General features: G+C 44.3%; 1 protein-coding gene across 1 annotated transcript; it reads left to right on the forward strand.

Moving 5' to 3' along the window:
• Positions 1-3,644: 3,644 nt before the first annotated feature.
• Timm17a (translocase of inner mitochondrial membrane 17A) lies at positions 3,645-17,724 on the forward strand. Its single transcript, XM_059280873.1, has 6 exons — positions 3,645-3,732; positions 6,883-6,982; positions 7,563-7,626; positions 10,933-11,061; positions 13,166-13,276; positions 17,610-17,724. Exons 1-6 carry the CDS (start codon positions 3,707-3,709, stop codon positions 17,693-17,695), a joined length of 516 nt encoding a protein of 171 aa, XP_059136856.1. The 5' UTR covers positions 3,645-3,706; the 3' UTR covers positions 17,696-17,724.
• The last annotated feature ends 1,046 nt before the right edge of the window (positions 17,725-18,770 follow it).

Consider the following 18,770-nt stretch of genomic DNA (forward strand, 5'->3'; position numbering starts at 1 on the left):
TTGCTATATGGACCCTGCTAGCCTGGACCTCCTAGAGATCTACCTGCCTCCCAAGTGCTGGGATTAAAGATGTGTGCCACCATGCCCAGCCCTCCCACTAAGTCTCCTGCTCTCCCTGACATCCCCTCAAGTCATGCTTGTCAGTCTTCACACTCACTGTTGCCTAAAACAGTATCTTCTGAAGCTGGGTATAGTGGCACACCTTTAATCCCAACACTCACGAGGCAGAGGCAGGCAGATCTCTCAGTTCGAGGCCAGCCTAGTCTACATAGTGAGTTCCAAGACAGCCAGGGCTACACAGAGAAACCCTGTCTCGAAAAACCAAAAACCAAAACAAACAACAAAAAAGAATATTTTCTGGGACCCCAGACTCCCCCTTAGGCATCCTCAACCTGCCCCTCTATTACTTGAAAGATCCCCCTTTGTAGCTTCCTGGGACTCTGTGACAAAAATGTCTGCTGTTCTCTGAAGAAGAGGCCAGGCCTGATGCAAAAATCCCCTTCAGCTCCAGGGCCAGCCTTGGCACATTGTTTGGTGACCATCTCTTCTGAGTTCTGACTTTGCTCTAGGAATACACTAAAATACATATATTCACCCTAAATCTACAGCTTCCAGACTCAAGTGGGAGGACTTATGGCCTCCTAACTAATGGTGGGTCTACACAAAAGTTCCTGTAACTTCTCTGCCTTAGGCTCCACAGTTCCAAACTGTGGCTCTTTTAGTATGGCTCAAACTGAAATCTTTGGATCCCTGGAAACCCAGGCTCCCAATACTGGATTGAGCATCTTTTCTTGAGAGATGCTACAGCTGTGGCCAGAGTATGCTGGAACCCAGAATATATAGCCTCCTTCAGTCTCTGGAGCCAAGGACGAGTATAAGACACAATTATTGTCCAAGCTCAGAAGCTCCTTCCAGCTAAAACAAATTCATTCAGGGATGAGTGCATTCTGGCTTGGCTGAGTCCTCAGAAGAAGGTGAGCATTGCTGTGGCTGTGGGTGGGGGTGGGGGGTGTAGCTTCAAAGACTAGTCGAAAAGTAGTAGGATGAGCAAGGGACATTTAGTATCTAGAACCAATACTTTAATGTCTTTTTTAAAAATTTATGGAGACAGGTCTCACTAGATACCTCTGGCCTTCCTGAAACTTGCTAGCCAGGCTAGGTTTGAACTCAGAGATCCAAATGAGTTTAAGGCTAGCCTGGTCTACAGAGTGAGTTCCAGGACAGAGAGAGAGAGAGAGAGAGAGAGAGAGAGGGAGAGGGAGGGGGAGGGGGGAGGAGAAGGGGGAGGGGGAGGGGGAGAGGGAGAGAGGGAGGGGGAGGGGGAGAGGGAGAGGTGGTGGTGTAGAGATGGCTCAGTGGTTAACAGCACCAGCTGCTCTTCCAGAGGACCCAGGTTCAATTCCCAGCACCCACATGGCAGCTCACAGCTGTCTGTAACTCCACTTTCAAGGGGTCTAACACCCCCACCCAGGCAAAACTTCAATGCACATGAAATAAAAATAAATAAATAAATCATTAAAAAAAGCAAAAACTCAGAAATCCACCTGCCTCTGCCTCTTTAGTGCTGATATAAAAGATGTACACTACCACGCCGGCCCTTAAGTGGCCCTTGAAGAGAGTGGATGACCCCAAGCAAGTCACCTTCTCATGAATACAGAGTGCCAGTATAGTATGGCAGATAAAGCTGCAGGTTCTGGAGTCAAGTGACACTGGGCTCAAATCTGAGACGTGTAACCGTGTGTAGCTTGTTTAACCTCTCCGAGCCTTTGGAAATGGAAAGTGTGCGTGCTACAGTATGTACCTTTTTCCTTTAGGGGAAAAAAATGAGGATCTACCTGACAGTTATGGAGTTAATTATATTTCCTTTTTTGTTCATGTGGTACTGAGAACTGGATTCAGGGCTTTGTGTATGATAGGAAGGGCTTTACCACTGAGATGTAACTCCAGCCCCCTTTCTTCTTCACCATCATCATCGTTATTAGTTTAAAAACATTTATTCATTTTGTTTGTATGTATGAGTTATGTGTACAGGTGGTCACACATGTGTGGAGGTCAGAACTTGAACTCAGTCCTCTCCTCCCACCAGGTGGGTTCTGGGGATCAAACTCAGGTTGTCAGACTTGGCAGCCAGTGCCTTTACTGTCTGAACCGTCTTGCTGACCCTAGTTTGGTTTGTTTGATTTTCTAAAATTTCATTTATTTTTTTGCTTATGTGTATGTTTGTGCCTGCATGAGTTTACATGTATCATGAGCATGAGGGTGCCTAAGGATGCCAGAAGTCATTGGACCTCTTGTAACTGAAGTTACAGTCAGTGATAAAATGCCTGATGTGGGCCAGGCGGTGGTGGCACACGCCTTTTTACTCCCAGCACTCAGGAGGCAGAGGCAGGTGGATCTCTATGAGTTCCAGGCCAGCCTGGTCTAGGCTACACAGAGAAACTCTGTCTCAAAAATAAAATAAAATAAAAATGGCTGAGGATGGAACACTGACCAGCTCTCTTCACTATTTGCCAGCATACCAGTTTATGTGATGCTGGGGACCTGACGTAGGGTTTTGTGCATGCGAGGCAAAACTTCTACCATCTAGTCTTGTTTCTAGTCTCTTTTCTCTGGGCTAAATACATCTCATGATTTCTGGTATCCTTTGTGAGGGAGGCCCAGAAGAGGATCTTATATCAATGACCCCCAAAATCAATGGTCTCAAATTGGTATGGCCCCTGAAACGGTCCACGTAGCTCAATTACATGACCACTTATTTCGGGCTGTCGCGATGGCTCAGTGGTTAAAGCGACGCTTGCTGTCAAGTCTGACAACTTCAGTTTGCTCCTTAGGACCCACAGGGTGGAAAATGAGAACCGATTTCTGTAGTTTGTCCTCAGACCTCCATGCTTCCACTAGCTCCCATACACAAATATATAAGTAAATGTAATAAAAGGAATTTTTATTTAAAAAAAAAACAAAACACTTATCTATTACATTCCAGGCACTATGACTATAAAAGCACTCTGTCCTACAAGAGCTACATAGATTTGTTAAAAATTCACCGTTCCACGGCAAATTAAGTAGCACTATCAATAATAGTTAACAGCAAAAGTACTTTAAAAAACAACAACAACAACAACAACAAAAGCCGCTGGGCAGTGGTAGCGCACTCCTTTAATCACACTCAGGAGGCAGAGGCAAGCGGCTCTCTGTGAAATCAAGGCTAGCCTAGTCTACAGAGTTGGTTCCTGAACATCCAGGGCTATACAGAGAAACACTGTCTCAAAATTAAATAGATAAACAGTCAGAGAGATAGACAGATAGACGAGAGAGAGACAGACAGACAGAGACAGAGAGAGAGACAGAGAGAATAGACAGATGATAGATAGATAGATAGATAGATAGATAGATAGATAGATAGATAGATAGATAGATAGATAGATAGATAGATAGATAGATAGATGGAAAGTAAAGCATTTAAGAAGCTTAGGCAACCTGAACCCTCGCTCAGTACCCCAATCCTCGCAACCTTCCATGACTCGGTGGGGCAGCAGGAACTGCACGCTCGTTGACTACACGGAGCTTCGATTGCTATTGGCTGCGGCAGGAAACGACGACCCAATCCCCGCCCAGTAACCCGCCCTCTCTCGGGATCACTTCCGCCACGGGGATCAGTTTCCGGAAGTCCAGCGTGCCCGGCAATCTCGCGCGGGCTGGAGCCAAGATGGAGGAGTACGCCAGAGAGCCGTGGTGAGCTGCCGCAGCCGCCCTTCCTGTCCCTTCCCCGCTCCGCCCGCCGTGGTCGGGGTCCGAGGTGCAAGCAGAGCTCTGCGCGGCTCGGCACCGAGAGTGGGCAGCTCTGGGTGGTGCGGACGAGAGTGACCGGGTGGCTTTTCGGCGCTGTGTGCCGGGAGCCAGCACCCCTGTGACCTTGTGCCTAGCGCGGAGGTCCAGTGCTGGGCTTCGCGGAGCCTTGGAAGCTCCTCCCTGTGGCAGGTGCTCTCGATCTGGTGCGGGGATAATAGTGATCCCCTTTGCCCGCTGAGGTGACCTTGGACACGGCCCTAGGCCTCGCTTTGCTCGGGTCCTCCGTCAACGAAGGGAGTGTAGATCTCTGAGTGCCATGCTTGAGGCCTTATTTGTATGGTTAAAAAGGGCCCCCACGAAGAAGCATTTCAAAAGATCATAGGTTTCACCCAAAGTCCAAGGGGTCTGGATGAGCTCCTTGTAGGCTGCAGCGGCATTTCCTGCGGCGTGCAATTCCTGGAGAAAAAGAGACATAAGTGCATATGTGGGAAATAGGAAGAGATGAGCTGCATGTGTTCTCAGAAGAGCCATAAACAGAAGTAAATTCGTTCAGTAAGCGTTTATTAAGCGAGGGCTCTGTGCTTGGCTCAAGGACCAAACATGAGTAAATCAGGCATAGCAAAATAGCTATAAATGGGCGTAATAATAGTTATTGAATCTCAAGTTGTCAGAGTAAAGCCTCAGGGGTCACAAGCAAGTAATTAAACTTTGATATTTAGATTAATCTGGTTTTGTTTCTGTTTATAATGAGAAAGAATCGGTAACCTCAGATTATGTGCCTTCCTGGGACTTTAAATTATTATTTGGTGGCAGTCTCTGTGCTCCCATCCCCAAAGATATGTTTCAGCCTTCTGTCTCCACACTCAGAGAGGGTTACCAGCACTATCTAAAACAGTATGTGGGTTTAATCATCATCTTAATACTTCCTTTTACCATTTGTTCTCTCTGAATTCTTTATACTGTATAAATACAGTGGAAGAGTTTGGAGTACCAAAATTGTGCTTTTAGTTGGCTCTATAGTTCCTTATTCGTTTTGGGGCAAGCTGCTTAATTTCTGTCTGAGCCTTTGTTCATTTGTAAAATTCAGAGGAGATAGTCATAATCTTTTTGTCAAGTTAAAAGATTATGAGCTCTAAAGGAAAATTATTCAGATTCTTGTGGGCAATAATGGTAAGTTTAAAAGCATACTCGTTCTTATACTGATGTCCATGGGCTGCTCACTGTAATGCTTGTCTTTTTGTAGGGAGGGACCATAGGTTGGGGGTTAAGACAAGGTTTGCCATGTAGCCCAGGCTAGCCTCTGACTCTTGATCTGTCTGCCTCTTCCAAGTGCTGGGATTACTAGTGTGTGCCACCACTCCCAGCTCTCTGCTTATCTTTTGAGACTGTCTGATAGATTGAGAAATTTCTGTTACTTTGCTAACTTTAGATTTCGTCGTGAAATTGTTTATAAGCCTGAGTAAGCCTCTCTGTGCCTGCCCAGATAGCATATGAACACTATAGAGACAGTAGTCTCAGTGTTTGTTTCACAGAATTCGTTTAGATTTGAAACATGGTGGATGATGTGTGCCAGCAGTGAACTACCAGCTTTTTATTTGGAAGAGATGGTGGTGGAAGAGTGATAACTCCACTGAGAGTCGGCTGAAACAGAATTTACCCTGTGCCGTGTGTGTGTGTGTGTGTGTGTGTGTGTGTGTGTGTGTGTGCATGCATGCGTAAATAGGCTTTGTATGATACACTAAAGAGAAACTTACATAAATCTTTACAGTAATACAGTTAGTAAGGCTGCAGATGTTATATGTCAGGTCCTGGGTTCGAGACAGACTTTGATTAGCCAGGTCCCTAGAGTAGTCGTTCTGATCTCCTGATCAAATTACTCAGATTTCAGTGTTGTATAAGTTAGGGTGCCACATTTGGATGTTGGGTTTACAAATTTAACTTCTAATTATAAGATATTTTTCTAGTATTAAGTGGATCGGATGCAAATTAAAGTTTAAAATGCTGTCTTGAACTTAGTTATCCTGAAAGGACTTCAGACTTAAAAATGTGTCTGCAGCTACTGAATCTTCATTGGGTTCCTGCTTTAAAACTTATGCTGGGGCTGGAGAGATGGCTCAGAGGTTAAGAGCACAGGCTGCTCTTCCAGAGGTCCAGAGTTCAATTCCCAGCAACCACATGATGGCTCACAACCATCTATAATGAGATCTGGTGTCCTCTTCTGGCATGCAGGCATACATGCAAGCAGAACACTGTATATATAATAAATAAATCTTTAAAAAAAAAAAAAAAAAAAAAAAAAAAAAAACTTATGCTGGACCATGGTGCCGAACGCTTTTAATCCCAGCACTCAGGAGGCAGAGGCAGGTGGATCTCTGTAAGTTCGAAGCCAGCCTGGTCTACAAAGTGAGATCCAGGACAGCGGGGCTGTTACACAGAGAAACCCTGTCTCGAAAAAAAAACAAAAAAAACCCTTAATGCCAATGGGAGCATACCCTAATTTCTTTTTTGTTTGTTTGTTTGTTTGTTTTTGTTTTTTCAAGACAGGGTTTCTTTGTGTAGCTTTGCACCTTTCCTGGACCTCACTCTGTAGCCCAGGCTGGCCTCGAACTCACAAAGTTCCTCCTGGCTCTGCCTCTTGAGTGCTGGGATAAAAGGCGTGCGCCACCACTGCTCAGCCGAGTACCCTAATTTCTATAAACTTATAGTGCCTAACTTGGAACAGACTTCTGACAAATTACTGTGAGTGAATAAAACCCTGAGTGTGATGTTACGGACCTGTAATACCAACACTCGGGAGGATGAAGCACCAGCTTGAGGCCAGACAATTTAGCAAGGCATAGACCACACCATACTACCATTCTTTAAAAAAAGATGTGATGTTCAATCCTTCTGCCTTCGCGGACTTGAGACAGGATAGCTATGGATGTGTTTAGTATCTTTGCCCCTATTTTACAATCTAAAAGTTTATTGGCTGTAGTGGATCCCACACTGGAATCTGTTGTATCCCTTCATTTATTAAGCAAAGAAAGTTTTCTGGTTTGTATGGTTTATGAGAAATAAGGTCATCTTTTTCCCTCTTCCCCCTGTTTTTAGCCCCTGGCGAATTGTGGACGACTGTGGTGGTGCCTTTACCATGGGTACCATAGGTGGCGGTATCTTTCAAGCCTTCAAAGGTTTTCGAAATTCTCCAGTGGTAAGTGGGTGATTGGTTTTATTTTATCTTCACTGGAAGCCAGGGCTGGTTGATGATATTGATGGTCCCATCAGTGGGTTAGAAATATATTACACTTATAATCTATTACATATATTTTTATCTTATTATTACTTTTTGTGTATATGGGTGTTTTGTCTGCATGTATGTTTATGCACTGCTTGGTGCCTGGTGCCCGTGGATCAGATCCCCTGGGACTGGAGTTACACAGAGTTGTGAGCCACCATGTGGGTGCTGGGAATTGAACTCAGGACCTCTGGAAGAGCAGTCAGTGCTCTTAACCACTGAGTCATCTCTCCGGCCCTATTTGTTTTATGTATGTGGATGTTTTACCTGCATGTCTGTCTGCATACCATGTGCATGCCTGGTGCCCACAGAGGCCAGAAGAAGGCATGGGATCTTCTGGGACTGGAGTTAGAGACTGTTGTGAATTAACCATGTAGATGCTGGGAATCAAACCTGGGTCCTCTGGAAGAGCAGCAAGTGCTCCCAACCACTGAGCCATCTCTGCAGCCCCCAATCTGTTACATTTTAGAACCACTTCCTTTTGTTTTTGTTATAGGGAGTAAACCACAGACTCCGGGGGAGTTTGACAGCTATTAAAACCAGGGCTCCACAGTTGGGAGGTAAGGAGAATATTTCCGTTTATACAGACTTCCTGCTTACCTGAACGTGAGGCTGCCTGTACCTGTCTGTCCTCCTTCCCTCTCTTCACCTCTCTTCATTCATCCCCATACAGAACTCAAACTCACAGTCTTCCTGCCCCAGCGTCCTGTGTGCTAAGATTACAGGAGTTCAGCCAGCAAATTCTTTATCTTTTTTCTTTTTATATTAGTGATTTTCATTTACTCTGCTTGTCTAGTATCCTGTAAGTTCTTTTTGATTGATGCTTTGTTTGGAAAGTTAAGTTGGATTATTGTTTTAAAAATCTTGTTTCTGTCATTCAGGTATTCAATGTTTGTTTTGTTTTAACTTGTCTTAGTTAGGGTTTCTTTTCTTTTCTTTTTTTCTTTCTTTTTTTTTTTTTTTTTTCTGAGACAGGGTTTCTCTGTGTAGCCCTGGCTGTCCTGGAACTGGCTCTGTAGATCAGGCTGGTCTCGAACTCACAGAGATCCACCTGCCTCTGGTCCCTGAATGCTGGGACTCAAGGTGTGCACCACTACCGCCCAGCTGTTAGGATTTCTATTGCTGCAGCAAAACACCATGACCAGAAAGCAAGTTTATTTGGCTTACACTTCCATATCACTATTCATCATCAAAGGAAGTCAGGACAGGAACTCAAACAGGGCAGGAATCTGGAGGCAGGAGCTGATGCCAAGGCCATGGAAGAGTGCTGCTTACTGGCTTGCTTCCCATAGCTTTTTCATCCTGTTTTCTTAGTGGGCTGGGCTCTCCCCCATCAATCACTAATTAAGAAAACACATTACATCTGAGTCTTCTGGAGGCCTTTTTGTCAATTGAGATTCCCTCCTTTCAGATAACTAGCTTGTGTCAAGTTGACATAAAACTAGCCAGCAAAAACCCCCTTTCCAGAAGGACTGTGTTCAAAGCCCAGTCTTGGAGAGGCAGAAATGGTAGTTTCTAGGATAGCATAATGCTAAAGAGAAATGTGATGTAAAGGATCAGAGAGACCAGTTAAACTGGGTTTCCAAGGTTGACATTAAGAATTGTACAGAAGGGGCCAGGCGGTGGTGGCGCACGCCTTTAATCCCAGCACTCGGGAGGCAGAGCCAGGCAGATCTCTGTGAGTTCGAGGCCAGCCCGGGCTACCAAGTGAGTTCCAGGAAAAGGCACAAAGCTACACAGAGAAACCCTGTCTCGAAAAACCAAAAAAAAAAAAAAAAAAAAAAAAAAAAGAATTGTACAGAAGGGGGTGGGGATTTAGCTCAGTGGTAGAGTTTGCCTAGCAAGTGCAAGGCCCTGGATTCAGTCCTCAGCTCCGAAAAAAAAAGAATTGTGCAGAAACCAGTGCAAAATATCAGAAGATTATAAAAACACAGCACTTTTAAAGCTTCGTTACTCAGCAGCTGGAAGAAAAGAGATGACCTTTTTTAAATTTCACAGTTTTTTTAAGTGTGGAAATTATGTTCACATACAAAGATACAACATCAGATCAAGAGCTGACTATTTTTCATAAGTCATGGTAAATACTCAACACTTGGGCTAGAGAGATGGCTTAGGGGTTAAGAGCATTGGCTACTCTTTCAGAGGACTTGAGTTCGATTCCCACATCCACATGGTATCTGTACACCATCTCTGTTTCCAGCTCTAGGGAATCTAGGCCTGCTTCTGGCCTCTGGCACCAGGCATTTTACTTGTTTGGGGTGTGTGTGTGTGTGTGTGTAGTTCAGAGAGCAACTTGTAAGACTCTGTTCTCTTTCTACCATGTGGGTACCCAGGTCATCATGCTTGATATTCTTAGCCCCTGGACCATCTCACTGGCCCTGTTTCTCAGGAACAAATGTTGTGGTTTGCTGGCATGTGTACATACACCAACTGTGTGCCTGGTGCCCACAGAGGCCAGAAGCAGGTCTAGATCTCCTAGAACTAGATATAAATGGGTGTGAGCTGCCATGTGTGTGCTGGAAATGGACCCTGAGTCCTGGAAAAGCAGCCAGTGCTCTCAACCCCTAAGCCATCTCTCCAGCTGGACCAGAAATGAGGGACGACTTCTGTGCTCAGCTGGTCCTGAACATGTGAGAACTGGAGACAGCCCGTGGAGTGATGTGGTTCAGACATTGTTGAAGCCCAGTTTGTTGTTCTTGTAGCATCCTGTTTCCCACCACACTGAGACTGTAGAGCAGTGGTTCTCAACCTTCCTAATGTTACTGTGACCCTTTAATACAGTTCCTCATGGTGTGCTGACCCCAGCCATAAAACTGTTTTCCTCGCTACTTCAGAACTGTAATTTTGCTGCTGTTATGAATTGTGATGTAACTATCTGATACATAACCACCAAAGGGGTCTCGACCACCGTTGAGAACCCACTGATTTAGAGGGTAAATAAAACGCAATTAGGCCTCCTGTGTCTTAACTCCTTGGCATTCCCTGGCTCCAGCTAGCTTGCTCATTTGCCTCTTCAGCATGTGCTGTAATGTGGTCCAGAATAGCGTGCTTTCTCTGTGTTCCTTTTGGTGATTGTCAGAGCAGGTGCTCCGTGACACTTGGTGAAGAAAGGAAAGATGAAAAACTAAATTATGAGCAGAAGGAAACAGGAGCATTTGGTTTGGAGTATTGTGTAAACAAAGGTGTGCTACTCTAAAAGAGTGATTTACAAGTTTTTAGACATTTGCAGCTTCATGCAGCTTATCTGTTCCTTCTAGCTTGTTTTATGGTGCTGGGGATTGAAGCCAGGCCTCTGTACATGCTGGGCAAGAGCTCCACCACTGACCTAATCCAGCCCCTGGATTTTGTTTTTTCTCTCCTTGCCCCCATCCCCTTTCAGAAGAGTTGGAGATCTTATTACAATTTTTCTTAAGATTTATTTTTGTTTATGTTGTATTTGTGCGTTTCTGTGTGTCTGCCACATGTATGTAGGTCCCATGGAGGCCAGAAGAGGGTATCAGATCCCTGGAGCTGGGGTTCCGGTGATTGTGAGCTATCTGACATGGGTGATGGGGCCTGAGCCCAAGTCTTGTGCAGGAGTGGCACGCGCTGTCCACCACTGAGTCAGTCCTGTCTCCAGCCCCAAGACTCTTCACTATTAGCTGGAAGCACAAGTTAGTAGAAAGAGAGGCACACTAAGCGTGGGTGTCGGCTCTGAGAGGCAGATGCTTTCTCTTCTCTCTGCCAGACGTGCTCATTGGATAACCAGGGCCGGCTTCAAAGCACACTTACTTGACTATGATAGTAATAATAATATAAAAGTAAGACAAGAGAGAAATTTAAGCGAGTTGCTTTTTTTGTTTGTTTTGTTTTGTTTTATGAAACAGGCAGCTTTGCAGTTTGGGGAGGGCTGTTTTCCATGATCGACTGCAGCATGGTTCAGATAAGAGGCAAAGAAGATCCCTGGAACTCCATCACTAGCGGTGCCTTGACAGGAGCCATCCTGGCCGCGAGAAGTGAGTGAGCGCTCGACACTGGGATTGGACATGGTGGGCGGGCCTCCACTGGCCACTGAGTAAACCATCACTGGCATACTACGGGGAGTCAGGGTTTAGAGCCACCTCGTCTGCCTTCAGTCAGTCAGTAAGACCTGTCTTTAATCCCAGCACTCGGGAGGCGGAGGCAGGCGGGGTCTACAGAGTGAGTTCCAGGATGGCCAGGACTACACAGAGAAACCTGTCTCAAAAAACCAAACCAAAATTAATGAAACCTGTAATGTATGAAACTGAGACTTGCCTGATGTGGTACAGAATGAATATTTATGGTGATCTGAAAGTAAGGGTAAAGCAGTGAAGGACGAGGTTGTTAAAATTTATTAGTAGTACATTATTTATTTGTGGGTGGGTGGGCACATGTGCCAGATGAGGACAAAGGACAATGACAGGAGCTGCTTCTCCTACCACTTGGCTTCTAGGAACTGAATTCAGTGCCTCTACCTACTGATTCCATCTGACCAGCCCACTGCTTGTTTGTCTGGTGACAGGGTCTCATGTAATCCAGAATGGCCTTGAACTTCCTCTATAGCTCAGAATGACCTTGGATACCTTCTCTTTTTGCCCGTGCTCCTCAAGTTTGGGAATTACAGGTGTGTGGCCCTTGGAGGGCATAAGTTTTTGCTGGTGTATTACAGTGGTTAAGAACACTGGCCATTTATTGCTTGTGTGACTGGTAGAACGCTAAAGTCTCTATGCTGTAGTTTCATAAGATCTCTTGACTTAACAGTACTGCCGCATCCAACTGTTCAGATGGCATAAAGATCGTCCTCTGGACCTTCAGGACAGCGCAAACCAGAATTCCTTTGGGCTTAGGCTAGAAGTTTTAAACTTTTTCTTGTAAAAGTCGGGCATTAATAGTAAAGTTGTTTCCTCTATTATATTAATTTAATTTCGTGTGTGTGTGTGTGTGTGTGTGTGTAAGAGAGAGAGTGTGTGTGTGTGTTTGCGCGTGCTGCATGTGGAAGTGAGAGGACAGCTTGTGGACTGGTTCTTCTTCTGTCTTGTGGGTCCCAGTGTTGAACTCAGGTCATTAGGCTCGGCAGCAAGCACCTTTACCTAATGAGCCATTTGGCTATGCCAGAGATAAATATTTTATACTTATGGACTATGTGATCTGGTTTGTTGGTTGTTTTTTGTTGTTGTTGTTTTGTTTTGTTTGATTTGGTTTTTGTTGTTGTTTTGGTTGGCTTTTTGTTTTGTTTTTGTTTGTTTGTTTGTTGTTGGTTTTGAGACAGGGTCTTACTGTTTAATCTTGGCTTGTCTGGAACTTAGTAGGCTAGCCTGCCTCTACTTCTGAGGGATGGAATCAAAGGTGTGAACCACCCCACCAGTGCACAGGGTTTCTCTGTGTAGCTTTGGTGCCTGTCCTGGATCTCGCTCTGTTAGACCAGGCTGGCCTCAAACTCACAGAGATCTGCCTGGCTCTGCCTCCCGAGGGCTGGGATTAAAGGCCTGCGCCACCACCGCCCAGCCTAATATAGCTTTTATATTGATTACTTTTCTATTGCGGTAATAAGACACCATAACCAAGGCAATACAAAGAAGAAAGTTTATTTAGGGTTCCCAGTTTCAGAGGGTTAGAATATTTGATGGTGGAGCAGGGGTAGCAGGTGGCAGGTGGCTGGAGCAGCATCCAAGAGCTTACATCTCCATCCACAAGCAGGAGGCAGAGGATGGCACAAGTCTTCTGAAATCTCAAAGCTCACCCTCAGTAAGACACCTCCAACAAGACCACACCACCTAGTCCTTTCCAAGGGGTTCCACTACCTGGGGACAAGCCCACCCTCAGTGACACACCTCCAACAAGACCACACCACCTAATCCTTTCCAAGGGGTTCCACTACCTGGGGACCGAGTATTTAAACACATGAGCCTAAGGGGGCCATCTCGTTCAAACCACCACAGCTTTGTTTAAAAAAGCAGGCTGTGGGCTGGAGTTGACCTCTCAGCCATTGTTTGCTGACTGTGGGTCTTGGACAGTGGAAGAGTTTGAGAATGAGAGAAACATGACACTTATATGGATAGCCCTTTCCTTTAAAGTCATCTTTGTTATGAATGTCTTCAGATGGGCCGGTAGCCATGGTTGGGTCAGCTGCGATGGGAGGCATTCTCCTGGCTTTGATTGAAGGAGCTGGTATCTTGTTGACAAGGTTCGCCTCTGCACAGTTTCCTAATGGTAAGTCCTTTTTCTCCTTAATGCTCTAAGTTCATACACGTGGGAATGGTTTCCTGATATTAAGAAAAAAAATGTGTTTTTGTTTGTTTGTTTTTTCCATACACAGTTTCTCTGTGTAGTTTTGGTGCCTGTCCTGAATCTCGCTCTGTAGACCAGGCTGGCCTCAAACTCACAGAGAACCGCCTGGCTCTGCCTCCCAGAGTGCTGGGATTAAAGGCGTGCGTCACCACCGCCTGGTGAAAGAATTGGTTTGTGATTCTTACTTTAGGTATTAACATGTTATGCATATTATTTGAACCTACGATAAGCTCAAATGCTAGTTTAAAAAATAATAGGTGTGGCTAGAGGGCTGGCTCAGCAGTTACCAGCTCCTGCTGCATTTGCAGAGGATCCAGGTTCTGTGTTCTATGCCCACTCCTTCATTCACAACTACCTGTAATGCCTCTCTAGTTCCAAGCAGATCTGATGACCTCTTCTGGCCTCCACAGGCACTACACGTGTGTGGGACACATACAAACAGACAATGCACATAAACAAAAACTAAATTTTAAAGTAATAGGCCTATAATCATCATGTTTATAATCAATAGGTGACAAGATGTTTTGGCTACTTGATTGTTTGGTGACCTAATTTGGTGTTCATCTTTCTTTGCAGACATCAAGATTTATCAGTGTTCATTTACTTACTTTGAGAAGTTTCTGGTCATTGAAAGATACTCAGATATGTAATATGATGGTAGTTGACCACTTCTTGCTTTGTATATGTAGCAGGACTGTTACAGTTCCTGACAGTAGAGGGGTGAGGAAGACGGTTCCTGACCTCAGGGACTTACATTCTAGGGAGCTAAGACCGACAGCAGAGTCATGAGATTATCCTACCCAAATAGTACTGCTTTCAAGAGTATAAAATAGGCTGGGCATGGTGGCGAAGGCCTTAAATCCCAGCACTCAGGAGAAGCCTTGTCCTGAAAAGCCAAAGTAAAAGAAAAGAGTATAAAATAGACTGACAGAGAGTGACTGGAGTTAGGGTGGGGATCACATTAGAGTTACTGGAAAGGTGAGAGTTAACTTATGGACTTGCTAATCATTTGATGGTGTGGGTGGCTATCTGCTCATTAGCTTTCAGAGTTTCTTATCTAAGCGTTCAGTGTATAAATGGAAACATCCCTTGGATATTAGCTATTAACTCACCTTCACATGAGCTTAATCCCCGTAATACATGTTAAAAAAAAAAAAAAGTCAGGCATGGTAACACATGCTTATAATCCCAGCACTCTGGATCTCATGGTAGGTTAAAAGTTCCAGGACATTGGGAGACCCTGTCTCAAAAAACAAGATAGGGGCTGAAGAGATCAACCCAGTTGTTAGGAGTTCCTCCTGTTCTTATATGACCTGACTCAGTTTCCGGCATTCACACCAGGCATCTCACAACTACCTGTAACTCCAGCTCCAGGGGCTCCAACAGCCTCTTCTGGACTCTGAGGGCACCTACACACACACACACACACACACACACACACACACAAATAAATCTTAAAGCTGGGCATGATGGCACACGCCTTTAATATCAGCACTTGGAAGCTAGACAGATAATTTGAGTTCCAGGCCAGCCTGCTCTATCTAGTGAGTTCCACACAGACAAGACCACACAATAGGACCCATCTCAAAAAAAAAAAAAAAAAAAAATAGTAATAATAAAACAAGTCTTAAAATAAAACGAAGTAGAGGGCTTCTGAGAAGCCACAGGTGGGGTTTCCCTGTAGTTTCTACATGTATGCAATGTCACACATGCATACACACACACACACACACACACACACACACACACACACACACACACACACACAAAACAAAACAAAAAAAAACTTGACCTGGCATTTGAGGAAGAGAATAGGAGGGATAAGACATGTTGAAAATTATTTGGAGCTTGGATAAAACTCAGCATAGAGTTCGAAACAGACCGTTCTTGATTTGATTTCCCTGAGGCACCAAGGGAGAGCTATGATCTTGGCACGATTTCTGAGCACACTGCTCAGTAGATGTTAGTGGATTGATCTAGATGCCCTACTCATGTTACATCCTGTTTTATAGTACTTTGTTCTGAGTTTGCACTCTTACACTGGTCACGTTCTAATTTTGCTGTTCAGTTTTTGATTTAGTATAAAACAGAGTTTCATAGTTTTAGACATTCAGAACTATATGTAACAAAAACTTAGTTTTATTCCACTGAGAGTCGCCTTTCTAATAATCAAATCTCACCATTTATAGAGACTTCCCCTAAACATGGTGCATGTTATTTTTAGACGAGAGATGGACTTTTGGCCAGGAATGACACAAGCCAGTAATCTCACACTTAGGAGGTGGAGGTAGAGGGATAAAGACTCAAGGCTAGCCTCTGCTACATAACAAATTCAAAACCAACTAGGGCTACGTGAGACTTTAAGAGATGTGTGTGTGGGGGGGTGCTTTTAAGAATTGAACAAGGGGCACTGGAGACATGGTTTAGCTCTTAAGAGCATTGACTGCTCTTCCAGAGGATCAGAGTTCGATTCCTAGCACCACATGGCAGTGCACAACTGTCTGTAACTCCTGTTCCAGGGAATCCAGTGCCCTCTTCTAGCCTTGGAGGGTGTGAGGCATACATATAATACACAGACATACATACAGGCAAAACACTCATAATAATAAATAAGTAAATAATTTAAAGTTCAAGGTCATCTTTCTTTGGCTACTGTCTTAGTTAAGGTTACATTGATGTGATGGAACACCATAAGCAAAGCCGAGGGACCTGTTGAGAAGATGATCTTTAGATGATGACAGTGATGTGGAAGTGTAAGCCACATAAACCCTTGCCTCCCCCAAGTGTCTTTTGGTCCTGATGTTCAACCAGAACACTTCCTTTCAGATGACTCTGGCTGTGTCAAGTGGACGTAAAACCAGCCAAGACAGCTACACAGCAAATTTTGAAGCTAGCCAGGGCTATGTGGGAGTCTCAAAAAAATGTTTTTTGTTGTTATTGTTGTTCCTGGGCTCTCTTTTGGAAATAAAACTGTAAATTTTATTGTATAACAAGCTATGGGGCAGCTTCCCATTTCAGATCTTGTTTTATTGGTTTTGTTCTTTGTCTTTTTTTAAACTTCTTTATTTGGTTTTCAGGATGGTCCTCACACAGTTGTTATTTAAGTTGGATTAGTGAGTTATTTTAAACATAACTAAGGGGTTGTAATTTAGTGGTAAACTTAGGGCTTTCATAGCTTTGCAGAGGCCCTGGATTTACCCCTATTACTGCCAAAGAACAAAAACATACCTAAGGTCATTTAAGTTTTGGCAACATAATTTTCAATGGGTACTAAAATAGGTGTCAAGAGGGGCTGGAGAGACGGTTCCGTGCTTAAGAGTACTGGCTGCTCTTTCAGAGGACCCAGGTTCAGTTCCTAGCCTTCACATTGGGGAGCTCACAACGTTCTCTAATTCCAGCTCCAGGGAATCCAGCACCCTCTTCTGGCCTCCATGGTACTCGCATGCACGTGCATTGATACATGTGCAGATACATTTAACATTTTTAAGCTTTTTTAGAAATGTATCCAGAGGAGCTGAAGGCTCAGTGATTAAGAGCCCTTTACTGCTTTTGCAGAAGACCAAGGTTCAGTTCTCAGTACACACATGGCAGCTCACAACTGTCTGGAACTCCAGTCTTTCTGACTTCTGTAGGCTTCTGCACACTGGTGCACACATACATGTGCACACATACTCGTAAATTTTTCTAACTGTACTAAGAAACAGCAGAGTTTTGTTGTTGTTTTCTGCCTGTCTTGATCCAGGGAAACTTACTATAGCAGGTGCTTTAAACACTGCTGCCTCTGGGGCTGAAGACATAGCTCAGTTGGTAGAGTGTTTGAGTAGCATACACAAAGCCCTGGGTTCACTCTTCAGCAACGCATAAACTAGGGTGATAGGCACACCTGTAATCCTAGCACTTGGGAGTGGAGGCAGGAGGATCAGGAGATCCAGCTCATTTCTATATAGCAAGTTCATGGCCAGCCTAATCTGAGGGAGACCACGTCTCAAACAAAACAAAACACTAATTTTTCTGTTATGAATCCATCTGAATTTCCTGGCTATCCATTCTGGAACACCTGGGAAGCCAGTCTGTCCTGTGATAAATCTGAAAGGTCTCCAGACCTCTGGTGGGAACTCACAAGATCCTTATAAAGAAATTCCAACCACAGTTGCAGTGTAGCAGTAACTCTGAAGCTGATTCATTTCTTTTCTACAGAGGCATGCTTTTTAATGGGATGCCGTTCTTTTAAACTCCTTTTCTGTCTCCATTGCAGGCCCTCAGTTTGCTGAAGACCACTCCCAGCTGCCTTCGAGCCAGTTACCACCCTCACCCTTCGGAGACTACCGACAGTATCAGTAGGACATCTTTCCCAGGATCCTCTAACTGGGTGGGCTTCAGAAGATGAAGTTACAGTCTTTAAAGCCGTAGGTGGGCAGCGGTGGCCCAGTGGGCCATGAAGAGACATTTAGCACATTTTTCTATTTAAAAGAGACTCAGGGGAGAAAGATACTGAGTTTATTTATTCACACTCGGATTGCATTTGTGATCAAATAAATGTTTAATACCATTTAAAGAGCATATATATGCTTAGAAGATGAAGGACCAAAGGGCAAATAACAGTGAAACTCGACCATCATTTCCTTCAGGACTTCTCTGCCTGGTGTTTTGTGTACAGTTATTCAGACAATAAAAGGTTCCTGAGACTTAACATTTCCTTTTAAAGTTAGAGAGTTCTGCCTTTCATACTGAGCATACTTCAGATAATGCATGTTTATGCCAACTCCTCATCTTACTTGAAATGAATTATATATGAGAAGGATTATGTAATCAGCATGAATCATTTCACAGGGAAAGAATTGAAAGATATGCCTACGTGTTCATCCTTTGCTTTGAAAACAAAATGATGTCTTGGTTTAGCAGATGCTGGGTAGCTGGGCGTAGTGCTACCAGAGGCAGAGGCAAGTGAATCTCTGTGAGTTCCAGGCCACCTGGGCTACATGGAGAGACCCTGTCTCAAAAAAAGAAGATACTAGATATAAAACTCTTTTAGGACTGCCATCTCTGGATTCCTAGTCATCAGAACAACTTGCTTCCAATATACCCAACTCTGTATGAGAATAACTCTTAGAAGGGCGGGTTAGGGTATAGTGTGTGCTTGAAAATAAAGGACAGATATGATGGTTCACACCTATATAATCCCATCACTTGAGAGGCTGAGGCTGAGGCAGGAGGGTCCAAATTTAAGGCCAAACTTGACAGCAGTCTCAAAAAATCAAAGAGAAAGAAGAAAATGCTTGCTTGGATTGTTTCAAGTCCCCTGCAGCTGATTTTCAAGCTGTGCTGTGGGGTCTGGTGGGGCTAGAACTCACTCAGTCTCACAAAGCAGAGCAGTTTCCTGCTTGCGTTAGGGGTGCCGTGGCCTTCAGAAGGCATG

This window comes from Peromyscus eremicus, chromosome 15 (assembly GCF_949786415.1).
Source record: "Peromyscus eremicus chromosome 15, PerEre_H2_v1, whole genome shotgun sequence".
Classification (NCBI taxonomy): Eukaryota; Metazoa; Chordata; class Mammalia; order Rodentia; family Cricetidae; genus Peromyscus; species Peromyscus eremicus.